Source organism: Leucoraja erinacea, chromosome 9 (genome assembly GCF_028641065.1).
Source record: "Leucoraja erinacea ecotype New England chromosome 9, Leri_hhj_1, whole genome shotgun sequence".
Taxonomy (NCBI): Eukaryota; Metazoa; Chordata; class Chondrichthyes; order Rajiformes; family Rajidae; genus Leucoraja; species Leucoraja erinaceus.
This window is the reverse complement of record NC_073385.1, coordinates 35,844,353-35,860,521: the sequence shown is the minus strand read 5'-3', so window position 1 is coordinate 35,860,521 and position 16,169 is coordinate 35,844,353. Positions and strand designations below refer to the sequence as shown.

Below are 16,169 nucleotides of genomic sequence, written 5' to 3'. Positions count from 1 at the left end.
TAGAGTGTTTGAATTGAAATTATGTTATCACACAGTACGTGTAGATTACCCCATCGTCTCCTCTGTCCATAAGACCTTTTTCCAGAACTGTGGTTGCACTTATAAGTACTTCTTGGCAAATTGTAACCTGTTTTTGTGGCTAACCAGTGGTTTGCTCACCAGTGCTCTCTTTCTTCTTAATGATGCTTTTGGTAAGCCTGTTTGGCTGATGTCTCTTAATGGTTTCATTCTTGTTTCTCAGTCTCATAATGGCTTATTTGACTTTCATAGGCACAACTTTGGTCCTCATGTTGATAAACAACAATAAAAGTTTCCAAAGGTGATAAAAAAAAGACTGGAGGAAAGACTAGGTGCTGAGAGCTCTCTTATACCTGCATTAAAGAGGCATTTAAACACACTTGAGCAATTACAAACAGCTATGAAGCCGTGTGTCCCAAACATTATGGTGCCCTGAAATGGGGGTACTATGTATAAACACAGCTGTAATTTCTACATAGTGAAACCAAAATGTATAAAAATAGCCTTTATTAAAATCTGACAATGTGCACTTTAACCACGTGTGTATTTTCTATTACAAATCTCAAATTGTGGAGTACAGAGGCAAATAAATAAATGATTGGTCTTTGTCCCAAACATTATTGAGGGCACTGTACATTTCATTTTAGGTTAAATACATAATTATAATGAACATTACAATCTTTTTTTGCAGATGTGTTGCACTTTGCAGCCTTGGTATTTGGCTTTGTGAAGAGTTGGTACATGGTACTCAACATCCTCAGATCAAAGATGCTTTAAATGTAATTTGTGTAACGTTAAAGGTAAGGCATTTTTCCATGATTGTACTACAGATCAACTTTGGAAAAAAGTGAACGATGTTAAGGATCATAAATTTGTTATCATGTATTTGCAGTTCCCAAACAAAGCTGTTGCACAAGTGGCTTGTGATATTTTGCATCTATTAATCAATTATGTGGACAAGCTTCAGAATTACTCATCAGATTCTCCAAAAAAAATTCTTGAGGTAAACATGTATTTAATCTATTGATTGGGGGAAAAGTTATTTTGTATAACAGTTCTCAACTCAAGACTGCAGCCAATTGTTTATTTCAAGCCGTTTATACATTTGCATTACATGGAGAATTTTATTTGCTGACGGATAATAATTTTTATGTTTATGATGCTTTTATCAAGAACATGTTTAAAGATGATATTTCAAGGATACATAAACAGACAAAAATTGATACTGAAATAAAAGATTTTAGAGGGTAGTCAAAAGTTTCTTCAGATAATAAAACATAATAAGGGTTTTATAGGAGGAGAGTGAGTTTATATGTTTGTTAGGACAAATTCGCATTTGTAGACTTCAAAAGATATGGCTCGCTCTGATTGCATAAAATAATGGGTTGTGGAAGGAAGCAGGTGTTGAAAAAATGCATAGCCCTTAGATATTGACAATAGAGCAACTTAAATCTTAAAAAGTGCATCTATATTGGCTGGCCATACATCCTTGTATAGGAGTTTAGGATTTTCAGTTGTTTTAAGAAAGAACCGTAGATGCTGGAAAAATCGAAGGTAGACAAAAATGCTGGAGAAATCAGCGGGTGAGGCAGCATCTATGGGGCGAAGGAATAGGTTACATTTTGGGTCAAGTCCCTTCTTCAGATTGATGTGGGGGTGGGGGGGTAGCAAGAAGAAAGGAAGAGGCGGAGACAGTGGGCTGGGAAGGGGAGGGGAAGGAGGGAGAAAGCAAGGACTACCTGAAATTGGAGAAGTCAATGTTCATACCGCTGGGGTGTAAACTACCCAAGCAAAATATGAGGTGCTGCTCCTACGATTTGCGGTGGGACTCACTCTGGCCATGGAGGAGGTCCAGGACAGAAAGGTCGGATACGGATTGGGAGGGGGAGTTGAAGTGCTGAGCCACTGGGAGATCGGGTTTGTTAATGTTAATCTCTGCCTCACCTGGAAAGTCTGCTTGGGTCCTTGGATGGAGTCGAGGGGGGAGGTAAAGCGACAAGTGTAGCATTTCCTACGGTTGCAAGGGAAAGTACCAGGGGAGGGGGTGGTTTGGGTGGGAAGAAAATTGACCAGGGAGTTGCAGAGGGAGCGGTCTCTGCGCAAAGCCAAAAGGGGTGGAGATGGAAAGATGTGGCCAGTGGTGAGATCCCGTTGGAGGTGGCGAAAATGTCGGAGGATTATCTGTTGTATGTGGCGGCTGGTAGGGTGAAAGGTGAGGACAAGGGGGACTGTCCTTGTTACGAGTGGGGGGATGGGGAGTGAGAACGGAGCTACGGGATATAGAAGAGACCCTGGTGAGAGCCTCATCTGTAGTCGAAGAGGGGAACCCCCGTTCCCTAATGAATGAGGACATCTCCGATGCCCTGGTTTGGAACACCTCATCCTGGGTGCAGATGTGGCGCAGACGGAGGAATTGGGAGTCGGGGATAGAATCCTTGCAGGAAGCAGAGTGGGAAGAAGCCATGGGAGTCAGTGGGTTTGTAGTAGATATCGGTCAGTAGCCAGTTACCTGCGATGAGATAGTGAGGTCAAGAAACGGTAGGGAGATATCAGAAATGGTCCAAGTGAATTTGAGTGCCGAATGGAAGTTCGTGGTGAAATGGATGAAGTCCGTGTGTTCTGCATGGGTGCAGGAGGTAGCACCAATGCAGTCGTCAATGTAGCGAAGATAGGGCCGCGGTACGTCTCGAACAAGGATTGTTCGACGTACCCTACAAAGAGACCGGCATAGCTCAGGCCCAAAAGATTTTCAGGTTGTTTTTTTCAATTTTGAATTCTTTAAATCATTTTTTTAAATCTTTAGTGACTTGTTTGAATGTACTTTATTTTTAACATAGATCTAAAGTCTCAAACGTTCATTTTTAGCTTCTAATATTTTGTTTTTGAATGTTCAAGGTAATTCTGGGGAATGATTTAGTTGCCGGTCAAACGATCTTCTCATTTTATGTCAAGTGTAATTTCAGTTCTGCCATATGATCCTACTTTTACTTTATCACGCACATTGTCTTGACACAAAAACTTCTCCGGTGTTTATGCATCATGATGAAAGGGTCACTGACGATTCAGCTGTTTGTAGGTGGTGGGCATTGTCAGCTGTCTGTTGACTACAAAATTCATCTTGTGAGTTTGGCAAAGAAACTAGATTTGCCTATACATCATAAAATGATCCCCTGTTATTCTGTGATTTTAGTTTCTTGGTCAATAAAGTCCTGTTTGACTTCCTCGAACAACGTCCTTAATCATCTCGCACAAGTGTATTTGCATTTCCAGTCATGTGTGCACTATCACCCCTTGATCATTTTTGTGATTTTTTAAATTCTACTTTTTTCATATTATACTTGGGAAATAATAACCGACAAAGTACAAATGATACCTGACTTTTGGATACTGGTGTGGTTTCATCATTGACTTACTCCAGTAACTAACTACTTATGATACTTTTTTGACAAACAGGAATGCATGCAATATAATTATTGACGTCCTCTGATGAGCACTCCAATTCTAATTATTTTCTCTTAGAGTTGTGATTCACAGGTTTCATTACTCCTAATTGTGTTGCTTCTGTTCTAGTGTTCTTGTTTTCGTTCTGCTTGGTGCTTATGTCCTTTGATTTCAACAGGTTACATGATGTTTATGTGTGCTAGCTTATGGATCTAACCTTTTATTCCTTCAGGTGATAAGGCCAGTATTTATTCCCCATGAGAAGATTAATGTGAGCCACAATGTTGAGCAGTTGAAGGACACCAGGACTGCGCCTTCACCCACCCTGTCCCTTGTAGGGACGCCATCACTTTCTCTTAATTTCTCTACCTCTGCCACATCTGCCGTGGCTTTCTACTCAAGGGCATCTGAAATGTCTTCTCTCTCTCTCTCACGCTCTCTCTTTCCCTCTCTTCCATGTGAGATTGAGATTTGCATGCACCTCATCTTCAGCTTCATCAGTTGCATTTGCTGCTCTGGACATGGTCGTCTCTAGTTTGGTCATAATAGGTGACCTCTTTGACAAGCACGTGCATTCTGTGTGCCATCCGGTGCTCCAGGTTGAAAGCCATTTGAATTTCAATTGACATATTAGTCTGTCTGACCTTGGCCCCCTCTACTGTTAGTGAGGCCAAGTACAAACTAGAGGAACTGCATCTTGTATTCCGCCTGAGCAGTCTCCAACCCAAGAGCATGAACACCGGGTAACTTGCTCCCTCTCTTTTTCTTATTTTCCTTCTGATTTACTCACGCCCTCATACATGCTCTTCTTTCCAACCATCCTACCCCTCAAGCACACTATCGCCCATTATCTATCGCTTCCTCAACTACCTCATCTTCCCATCACCCATATACTCCTCCCATTGGGTCCCCATCAACCCTCCCTTATATGTTCCACTCTTCCTTTCTTATCAGATTTTTTATAATCTGCAGCACTTTATTTTCTTCACTTATCTCCTCCCAGCCTCAGTTTATGGATCTAATCTTTTATTCCTTCATGGGATATGGCCAGCATTTCTGAGCACTCCACCTATCAATGAATCCCTCCTCACTTGGATCCATTTACTGCTTGTCAGCTCCTGCTCCATTTATTATCTTCCCCCCCCCACCCCACCTCCTCATATCTGTACACTAGTTATCTCTCCTCAGCTCTTGAGGTCCAGGTGAAATGTCTCAACCAGAAACATTGACTTTCCATTTCCCTCCACAGATACTGCCTGACCCGCTGAATTCCTCAAACAGTTTGTTTTTTTGCTGTAGATTCCAGCATTTGCAGTCTCCTGTGTTACAACACTTTCATGTTGGGTCACAGGCCCAATTATGTTGGCTAGAAGCTAGGAGCAAACAGCTCTATATTTATGATTCAAGATTGTGTGGGGCTTGGAGAATTTGTGAGTTATAATTACCTTCTTGGGATATAGGTTTAGTTGCTGTGAAAGAAGTTTTACAAAATTACCTTAATGCATTGTGTCATGACACACTCTGATGCCCATTCTGAAGGGAATAAGGTGGTGGACGTGGTACCAGTCAAGTTGGCTGTTTTGATCTTGCTAATATTGAATTGTTGGAAATCCATTTATCCAATCAAAAGGAGAGTTTGGAAATAGAAATATTAGTACAGAAGGAGGCCATTTATCCCCTCAAGCCTGGAATATTATTTTATGAGACTATTGTCTAGAATTCCTGACATTCTGTCCAAAGCAAACCACTTTAACAGTATGCTGGTTAAGCCTTGTTGAAAGCCTACCACGTGCGGAGGGTGCTTGATTGACATCCTCATCTGTCCAAGGAAAGTGTGACGTCAGCTGGATCCAGCTCAACTGTAGTAGGCTGCTGCACACACTTAATGTTTTTTCTCTCTTCCTCCCTTTTCCTAAGTGAGACCTTTTTGTTAAATTCTTATGAATTAGAATTGGATTCCAATCACTTTATTTTCTTTGTTTCTGGAAATCTTGTCCTCACTTTGCATTGCAGGAGAAAATTTAGTTTCAGTATGAACTTTGTTTTTCTTCTTCAACTAGATTTTGATGGCAACAATCACGCACCTTCTGCCGAGTACAGAAGTATCCCCACATGAACAAGATAAAAGGGTAAGAGCATGTTGTGTGAATGTGAGCAATATGGGTGGGAAATTGGTACATTTGTAAAATATAGCTTCTGTTAATTTTCTGTTGTTATCTTGAACAGCTGGTAGTATCCTTATTACTATGCCTTTTGGACTGGTGTATGGTGCTGCCTTTAAAAACATTGCTGCAAGTTGTCCAAGCTGCGGGGCAAGATAAAGACAATTCAGACAAATCTATTCTCAGTTGCATTTACAAGGTAAACATCTTTATAATATGTGTTATATATTTATTAATTAATTTATACTGTTTCAGCAATATTTTATTTATTGTAAAAAATTGTACTTAGTTCAGCTATGAGGTGAATTTGTGGCTTTGTGGTGAATTTTTTTGAATCAAGGAACAATTTGCGAGATTATAGCAAAATACAATAGGACAAACATTTAGGGCATATGGATCATAACAAGCCACATCAATGCTATGATCTGTGAACAGGTGTCAGAGGTTATGGGGAGAAGGGGGTTAGGAGGGAGAGATAAATCAGTCATGATTGAATGGTGTAATAGACTTGATGGGCTGAATTGCCTAATTCTACTCCTATCCCTTAAGACCTTATGACCTAACCTGCCGTCCTCTCTTCCATTCTTTCTCCCTAACTACCAATATGTTCACATACTTCAAGATCTGATGAGCACTCGTGCCAGTCATTAAATTAGTTGTTTCAACCATCTTGGTTGACCAGTTATGTGGATGTTGATAATGGACTGGTGATGGTCAACAAATCAGGCTCTGTCTCCACCATGAGGTTTTAATTTCCAAGAGTTTATTGTGGGGAAGTATCAGATCATGCACTTCAGTAAAAGGAACCAAAAGACAGATTGAAATCTAAATGAGGAGAGACTGCAAATGAGTGAAGTACAGATGGATCCAGCTGTTCTTGTGCACGAATTACAAAAAATTATCAGACAGATCCAATAAGTAGTTAAGTCTTGTTCTTTTGATGGAAAAATTATTTATTTTTTTATAAAATAGTTTTCTTTCCTGAAGTGTGTTACTGATTTTGCACAAATCCATTATTTTACAATCCATTTTCCTCCTTTTAGCTTGACTATTACATTTTTTAATTTAAAATTACTCAGCTTTGCCTCTCTTAAAAATGGCAGTCGATGTTGTTGTGAGTCAGTTAATTTTCAATAAGTCAGGCACATTGCAAAGCAAGAGATAACTTTCTTTACACTTCAAATTTCCCAATTTTGTTATATGTGAATAAAGATCTTTGTTTGCTGGCTATCATTACAGCCTTTATCATTCTTACAGAATTATCATTCTTCCTTAGTCATAGTGATACAGAGTGGAAACATGCCCTTTGGCACAACTTGCCCACACCGGCCAACATGTCCCGGCTACACTAGTCCCACTTGGTCCATATCCCTCTAACTTGTCCTATCTATGTTCCTGTCTAACTGTTTTTTAGAAGGACCTGTCTAACTGTTTAAAAAATAAAATTATTTACTTTTTCCGTATAATTAGCTTTTTTTATATTCTATGTTAGAATTCACTTGTTTCATTTTCAATGATAATTGTTAATCTTATTGTTAAATTATTCTTGTTTTTTATCATTAGGTGCTGCATAGCTGTGTGTATGGAGCTCATTACTTAAATAATCCTCGATACTTCCCTCTGAACTTGTCAGATCTGGCCTCTGTTGAATATGATCCATTTTTACATTTGGAAAGCTTGAAGGAACCAGAACCTTTGCATTCTCCCGACTCTGAACGCTCATCAAAACTCCAAACTGTCACAGAGGGTATGTACCAAAATAAAACAAAAATGGTAAATTTCAGAATTGCATAGAAACATTTGAAGTAACAGCAGGGTGTTGAGATCATGGAGAGTGAAGAGAAGTTCAGTCTCATCCAAAGTATGGCTGAAATTCACAGAAAATGCAATTCAGTTTATGTGTATTTTCTAATTCACTCGGTTTCGATAGAAGCATGAAAAAAAGAAATGTGGAAGACAACTCAAAGTGCACCATAGAATATATTATATTACATATAGGGTGGCGCAGCGGTAGAGTTACAGTGCCAGAAACCTGGGTTTGATTCTAACTTTGGGCACTGATTGTACAGAGTTTGTGCATTACCCGTGTTGGGTTTCCTTCGGGTGCTCCTGGGGGTTAATTGCCTTCTGTAAATTGCCCCTCGCATGTAGGGGTGATCGCTGTTCAGCGCAAACTCCGGTTGAAGGGCCTGTTTCCACGCTGTATCTCTAAAAACTAAAACAAATTAATAAACTGGTAGAGAAGGCATATGGTATGCTTGCCTTCAGTTTCAGTTTAGTTTATTGTCACATGTACCGAGGTACAGTGAAAAGCTTTTGTTGCGTCCTAACCAGTCAGCAGAAAGACAATACATGATTACAATCAATCCATATACAGTGTATAGATACATGATAAGGGAATAACATTTAGTCCAAGGTACAGCCAGCAATGTCCGATCAAGGATAGTCTGAGGGTCACCAAAGAGGTAGATAGTAGTTCAGCACTATTCTCTGCTTGTGGCAGGATGATTCAGTTGCCTGATAACAGCTGGGAAGAAACTGTCCCTGAATCTGGTGGTGTGCATTTTCACACTTCCATACCTTTTGCCAGATGGGAAAGGGGAGAAGAGGGAGTGGCCAGGGTTCGACTCGTCCTTGATTATGCTGCTGACCTTGCCAAGGCAATGTGAGTTATAAATGGAAGGCAGCGTGATGTCAGTTGGGGCATTGAAAATATGAGTAAGGAAGTCATTTTGCAGCTTTGTAGGACTTTATTTAGGCAACATTTAGAGTATTGCGATATTTGGAGTATTGTGTTCAGTTTCGCTTGTCCATTACAGGAAGGATGTGGAGGCTTTGGAAAGGTTACAGAGGAGTTTTATCAGAACGATGCTTGGATTAGAGAATATTGGCTGTAAAGAGAAATTGTATAATATAGGATTGTTTTCTCTGGACTGTCAGAGGCTGAGGAGAGATCTGATAGAAGTAAATAACATTATGTCTGGCACCGATAGGGGAGACAGACAGAACCTTTTTCCTAGGGAGGAAAAGTCAAAAACCAAAAGGAAATGGTCAGGGCAAGTTTTTATTTTTTTTAACACAGGGGTGGTGGGTATCTGGAGCATGTTTCCAAGGTGGTGATGGAGGCAGATATGATAGGTGCAATTAAGAAGCTTTAGGATTTGGAATAGTACAGCACGAGAAGACTAGCACAGCCCACAATGTCTGCTGAGTAGGTGACGTAAAAAGATTGTTCTGGTTTCTTATTTCTAAATTCAAAGTGTAAATAGATTGAAATATGTCATGGATTTAAATGCTATCTACTTAAAAAGAAAGCAACATGTAAAGGGCCTGTCCCACTTTCACGACCTACGCTGAGTTTGCCCTTGACTCATACTCGCAGCATGGTCGGCACGGGGTCATAGGAGGTCGTAACAGGCCGTGATTCTAGTCGTAGGTACTCGTGGCATCAAGTAGGTCAGGTTGTTTTTCGAGCCTGATGAAAAATGTCCACGAGTAAAAAAGGTTGTAAATTAGGTTGTGAAAGTGGGACAGGCCCTTAACAGTGAAGGAGTGACATCTGAAAAGCTACCTTGAAATCTGCAATACTGATTTCCACAGATTATTTCCCTTCAAGGATGAAAGATCCAAATTGGATTTCCCCATCTCTTTCCACTCTAGAAACATAGAAATTAGGTGCAGGAGTAGGCCATTCTGCCCTTCGAGCCTGCACCGCCATTCAATATGATCATGGCTGATCATCCAACTCAGTATCCCGTACCTGCCTTCTCTCCATACCCTCTGATCCCCTTAGCTACAAGGGCCACATCTAACTCCCTCTTAAAAATGGCCAATGAACTGGCCTCGACTACCCTCTGCGGCAGAGAGTTCCAGAGGATGTCAATCAAGCACCCTCCGCACGTGGTAGGCTTTCAACAAGGCTTAACCAGCATACTGTTGAAGTGGTTTGCTTTGGACAGAATGTCAGGAATTTTAGACAATAGTCTCATAAAATAATATTACAGGCTTGAGGGGATAAATGGCTGCCTCCTGTTCTAATATTTCTATTTCCAAACTCTCCTTTGATTGGATAAATGGATTTCCAACAATACGAGCACTTCAATATTAGCAAGATCAAAACAGCCAACTTGACTGGCACCACGTCCACCACCTTATTCCCTTCAGAATGGGCATCAGAGTGTGTCATGACACAATGCATTAAGGTAAGGTAAGGTTTTGTAAAATACAAGTAAAAACAGTCATAAAATGTCCAGTGGCCAGAGCCAGAGTTATTACTCAGTGCCAGTTATTAAATTGTCAGTGCAAAGCAGCAGAATCAGGTGGAGTGACTGTTTAGCAGCCTCAAAGCCTGTGGAAGGAAGCTGTTTAGCAGTCTGGTTGTCCGGGCTTTGATGCTACGGTATCTCTTTCATGATGGCAGGAGATCTAGATGTGTGTGGAGGGGGTGCAGTCTGTGTTTTGCTATGCTCAGTGCTTTTTTCAGGCAGCGGCTCTGGAACAGTTCTTGAACCGAGGGTAGGGAGACGCCAATGATCATCTCTGCTCCTCTCACTACCCTCTGCAGAGACTTCGTGTCTGAGCAGTTACAGTTGAAGTACAGTTAGAGTTGATGTTATGCAAGCCTGCCGAGCAGCCGGTAGTACTAAAAGGTTCCTCCGCACAGACAAACGGGAAAAGGAAGAATTTTAAATAGGTTTAATAAAGATTAGAGTGTTAGATACATTTTAAATGGGTTTGATAAATACTTTAATGTTAAATGAAGACTTTCATTTAATGCTCTAAAATATATTAAAAGCTTAAATGTAAATATTTAAAATGACAAATGTTAAAAACCCTTGTGAATTGAAATGTTCATCTGTGGTAACAGATAACAGTGCAGGCTTAGAAACGGGTTAAATTACATATAAATCAGGCAGAATTGTAGAAGGATATGGAGCATGGGTGGCTGAACAGAGTTAACATACAGATCACACACATGGCAATAAACACCTGAACAATGTATTCATGATGCTACGTTCTTCTTGTTTAAACAGCACGTTTATAAAGAGAGGTCCTCTTGCACTTCTCTGTACTTAAAATCCAGGTAAGTGGTACTGGGTTTTCTGACAGAAACATATTTCCAGAGATATTCTTAAATATAATGGTTAAAACGAGTTAAATAGCCCTTCAGTTTGTGTTAATCTTAAAGCAACGCATTAACATTTTGCATTAACATTGTTTGTAGTTTTCCATATTCTAAAATACTAAATTCTGACCAAAATAAATGTACATGTGGCACTAGATTGCCGTTTCAGATTTCACATTTTAAATTCTTTCAAAAACTACAATTATTTTGAGAATCAGTTGACCAAACTTTGGCTTCAACAGAAGATTTTATCTTTGATTTGTGAACCACTTGATCAAAATGTAATTTTTAAAAAATGTTGTCTTTAATGTCTGTCAAATACCACATAATCGCATTGTTGCCATTATTCCCAGTTGGTTTAAATTTTAAAAATATTCAATGTAACTTTTAAATTGTGAAGTTTATTATTACAATAGACTAAATTATATAATTTTGAATCGTACTAGAGTTTTTGTTTTAAATGGATAATGTATATGTGTATAACAGGATCTTTTTCCAAGATGGAGATAAACTCCTGATGTCCAGAAGCAAACACAACAGAATTAAAACAGATGAGTTCAATATCTATCTGATAGGCTTTATGTACTGCTATTCACTATTCATAATGAGCTTCCTTGAGGGCACCAAAATGATATTGCAGATTAGATAAATGCTGAACCCTTTTGCTATGTGCTAACAGCAGGTGATATTTCTTGCCTATGGGATCTATGTGGTGCTTTTCATAGGAAGACAATTACTAATCATCACTGCATTGTCCAAAGCACGTTTCATTATTTTCAAGCAGTTTGCAACCTTTGGTGAAGTGCCAAACTATTCTAAACATAGCTGTTCCTAATAAGCTCAGCATTGAATTCAACAAGCTTGATTGGTGGTTGTCAATCGGATAAGAGGTAATTACGAAATTACAACAGCAATGAAGCAAGGTAGTTGGCAAATGTCCAAAGCAATGCCCTGATAGAAAAATAAAGAGAATCACCTGCAGCTTACAATCAAAAGAAGGTTTGAAGACATGAGCTGCCTACTGGTATTCCTATCTTTTCAGGTCATTTATTGGAAATTCAATAAATACAGTTGGAAACATAATTAGAGCATTAAAATATTTCATCTCTGCATTTTAGATGGATGGCGTAGTGGTGTGATGAAATGATTTACTTTTGAACTTATCTATAGAATTTATTCAATCTAGTGGAAAAGGAGTGCCCTTTTCTACAGTATACATCTATATATATATTGGGGGGGTTTCTGAGATAAAGGTAACGAGTAATTTATTTTTTTTATTGGGTTTCAGATGCACACAAGTTATTAGACCATAAGACATAGGAGCAGAATTAGGCCAGTTGAGTCGGGCTGCAAACAAACTAATTTGCTTGATGATTAACTTTACAGAAAAAATGTAATAATCTGTGGGCTGTTTTGTGTTTAATTCCTCACATCATCTCCAGCAGTCCCCTGTCAGTGATGTCAGAAGTCCCAAAGTTATTGTTCCACAGAATGTCATCATTGCTTTGTCTAACCTTCAGTATTAAAGTGTTAATTTGCATGGTTTTGACTGCTTCAATTGGAATAGTTGACACTAAGAGGAGATAGAGTGGCATAATAGTTAGAAATTTCTATTATGATTATTTATATATACAAGTTAAGTTTAAGTTGAAACCCTTGTTGTTTCGACTTTAAAAGTCAACTTGCTCACCAGCCCCACTCGGCATTTTTTTAAAATCATCATCAGGTCAATGCATCAGTGTTGATTTTAGAATAAAACGCACAAAATGTGCCGTAGTTTTACAGATATAGCTTTTTATTTCAAGAGGTGGTTATCTTTTTTTTAAATTAACTGTACTTGCTAATAGTTTCAGATGAACTATTTTCTGCGTCTTCAATTTTCCCCTTTCCAGATTTATGCACATTCACTCCATTAAATACATATCTTTTGATTTGGCAAAATTCTGTATTTATGCCGACAAAAATCATTGACATTAATTTCCCATGCATCTGTAGACAATAGGTGTGAAAAGTAACCTCGACTTTAATGCTAGTCTTGTGAACCAAGTAATCGGTGTTCTAAGCTCTGCTAATGCATCCAGTATTATAGCCCCAAAATTAAATACAGAAGCTGACTGCCTGGACTTTTTAGCCTTAATATTACTTTTTCATATAATTCCATTTCTTCAACTTTCTATTTAACTTTATTGTAATAGTTAACAGAATTGATTGAAAGCTACAGCATTGAAACAGGCCCATGAGCTCACAAATCTATGCCAACCATTCATCACCCGTTCACACTAGTTCTATGTTACCCCATTTTCACATCCACTCCCTACTCCCTAGAGGCAATTTACAGAGGCCAATCAACCTACAAACCCACACATCTTTGGGATGTGGCAGGAATCGGAGCACCCAGAGGAAACCCATGCGGTTATGAGGAGAGCAGAATGTCCACACAGATAGCACCCAAGGTTAGATTGAACCCAAGTCTCTGGCACGATGAGGCAGAAGCAGCTGTGCCATTGTGCCGCCTGAATTGATTCAGTAGCTAAGTTTCTGAAAATTATATTGCAACCTTGCCTCTTGGGAATTGAACCACTTTTTTCAAAATTGAAAATGTAGTTGCTCGTATTAACATAATATATTTAGATCAGTTCATTTTCTTTTGAATGATATATTAGACTTTAAGTATTTAAAATGTATTTGTTTTTTTATGTAAATGGCCGAATTCCACCATTCACTCACTGCAAGTTTTTTCCACTCAGTCTTATGCTTTTTAATTTCCTCTTGTGTTATATTTTACAATCACTGGAAAGGTGTGTTACAGTTTATTTCATTACTCGGGCGATCCTCAGGTTTACAGCCATTTGGCTCACAGATGTTTGCCGCTACAGAATTCATTAATCACTATTCAAAAATTTGAGAAACAGAATTAGATAATAGATAGACAATAGACAATTGACAATAGGAGCAGGAGTAGGCCATTTGGCCCTTCGAGCCAGCACTGCCATTCAATGTGATCATGGCTGATCATCCCTAATCAGTACCCCATTCCTGCCTTCTCCCTATATCCCCTGATTCCGCTATCTTTAAGAACCCTATCTAGCTCTCTCTTGAAAGTATCCAGAGAACTGGCCACCATCGCCCTCTGAGGCAGAGAATTCCACACTCACAACTCTCTGTGTGAAGAGGTGTTTCTGCGTCTCCGTTCTAAACTGCTTACCTCTTATTCTTAAACTGTGGCCCCTGGTTCTGGACTCCCCCAACATCGGGAGCATTTTTCCTGCCTCTAGCATATCAAAACCCTTAATAATCTTATATGATTCCCTCTCATCCTTCTAAACTCCGGAGTATACAAGCCCAGCCGCTCCATTCTCTCAGCATATGGCAGTCCCGTCATCCTGGGAATTAACCTTGTAAACCTATGCTGCACTCAAACCAGAATTATTAAAAAAAAGTATTTTGCTTCTCAAAGAATGCAGAAATAACATGCTTCGCAAAATGGGAAATTACAATACAGACCATGTTGAGGAGCGCAATCCCCCTCTTTCCCCTTACCCCCCACCTCCCCATAATGGAAGGATTGCCTGTTCCAGATTGTATTCGCAGTACTCTCTGAACTCAGTACAGACAATCCTCGCATTATCTGCACTATTACACTAATGATAGTATTATTACACTGATAAGGAATTGTATTTAATCCTGCTTTTAATTACCAGTATAACTGCTTATCATTGGTATAGGAAATTGAAAGGGTCATAATCCATGGTTTTGCTGATTTTGATATTCATTGGCAAAAGTTAGTTGAACATTTGATCACGTGCCTCTCAAAATGAACACTCAACTATACCTTGAAAAGAGACATTATTGTTGACTAACAGACCTTTTAAATACTAGTTGCCAGTGTATTTGAGTACTGCTTTTGTGTAATCCGTGTTAGCATCTTGATTCCATGATTCTTGCTCTTTGATTGTCATTTCTAGATCTCCTTTCCTTCCAATAACTTGCTGTCATCTCCTGAACCTAAAGCCTCGCAATCTCCCAATTCCACCAAGCTTTAGCATTTTCTCTCCACTCTGCTCTCTAAGCGAACCTTGAGCTGATAAAGAAATGGTTGCTGCCAGTATTCTTTCAACAGCCTTGTGCTTAGCTGAAACATTAGGATATGGGCCAAACGAGGGCAGGTGGGATTCGTGTAGATGGGGCATATTGGTCAGCGTGGTAAACCTGGGCCAATGGCCCCGTTTACAAGCTGTATGACTATTAGAGCATTTGATACATATGCTTGGTTCCACTGCGGTGCTGAAACAAACTGGGGGTTCCAGGTATGCACATGCAGTGTTGGTGGCCCGTGGAACCAAATATACGTGTGTCTTTAGATTCCATCCTTCAGTGTTCTCTCTGCCATTGACAATGGCAATGAGTCTATCTGATAGATTGATATTCAAATAATGTTTTTAAAGTTTCAAACTTTTGCTGTATAACATTTATTAAATTGCTCAATTGACATTGACTTTAACAGAAACCAAAAAACATAACAAGCTGGAGCGAGAGTGTTGGCTGGAAAATGTTATGTTATAAAGCTGCCATAATAAAATTCCAAAGTAGATGAACATTTTTGAGAGAGAGCATTAAAAATAACCAAAGCAATATAATCAAGCTATTTGTATTGTCTTGGGTGACTTTCTGTAGTTTAATGGCCTGGACTTTGTTGGAGAATGCAGACATTTCTGCATAAAAATGCTGACATTCCTCAGCCTAATTGCAAATAGGTTTAGGCACTTCCATGCAATTCCTTGGTCCCATACTGTACTCCCCATGGAGTCAAGAAGCAAAGCAGAATATTTTTAAGATTTCTCCAACGCCAATGCTGTGGAATATGCTCTCTGGTCTGGCACAGACCATTGGGTTGAGGGGTTGTCAGCTAAAAAATAAAATAAAATGTTATTTATTTGATTTTTGCTAATTGCTAATTTTATGTTGTAAATTTTAATCTTAATTCATTTTAATAAGTTTCTGAATATTAGAGATAATTGGCATTAGATATGTGATAGCCAGCTTAGCAGGAGGCAGGGTTTTACTGTTTTCAAAGGTATTACTGAATTTCATTTGTTCTGATACGTCTGCATCACTCCATTACATCAATGTCATCAGTGTCGTCACTCGAGTCCTTACCACTTGAATCCATCCATGGACAAACAGGATTTTTCATTCGCCTCTGTTGAGTTCAGACAGGTGGTGACTAAATAGTGAATCACCGTCTGTAAAATCTGGGAAAACATATTGGTATGAAGCCAGAAATTGTGTTTCATTAGAGGCTGGATGCAGCTGAAGTGATTCTAGTTTGAGACAAAATATAGTTTCACCAAGATGTTGTTGGATGGATTGACGATTTTTCAATTTTAATCCTAATTGCATTGTTATCTCTGAGTCTAGTAACA

At 39.1% G+C, this 16,169-nt stretch overlaps 1 protein-coding gene across 5 annotated transcripts in view; it reads left to right on the top strand.

Annotated features, from left to right (window-relative positions):
- The window catches only part of ralgapa1 (Ral GTPase activating protein catalytic subunit alpha 1), a 148,484-nt gene that overhangs the window by 95,670 nt on the left and 36,645 nt on the right, over nucleotides 1-16,169 (top strand). For all 5 annotated transcript variants that reach the window (XM_055640527.1, XM_055640526.1, XM_055640529.1 and 2 more), the window contains 5 exons: nucleotides 710-818; nucleotides 911-1,021; nucleotides 5,520-5,588; nucleotides 5,686-5,820; nucleotides 7,185-7,368. In XM_055640527.1, coding sequence (XP_055496502.1) covers nucleotides 710-818; nucleotides 911-1,021; nucleotides 5,520-5,588; nucleotides 5,686-5,820; nucleotides 7,185-7,368 — 608 coding nt within the window. The remainder of the gene's footprint in view (nucleotides 1-709; nucleotides 819-910; nucleotides 1,022-5,519; nucleotides 5,589-5,685; nucleotides 5,821-7,184; nucleotides 7,369-16,169) is intronic.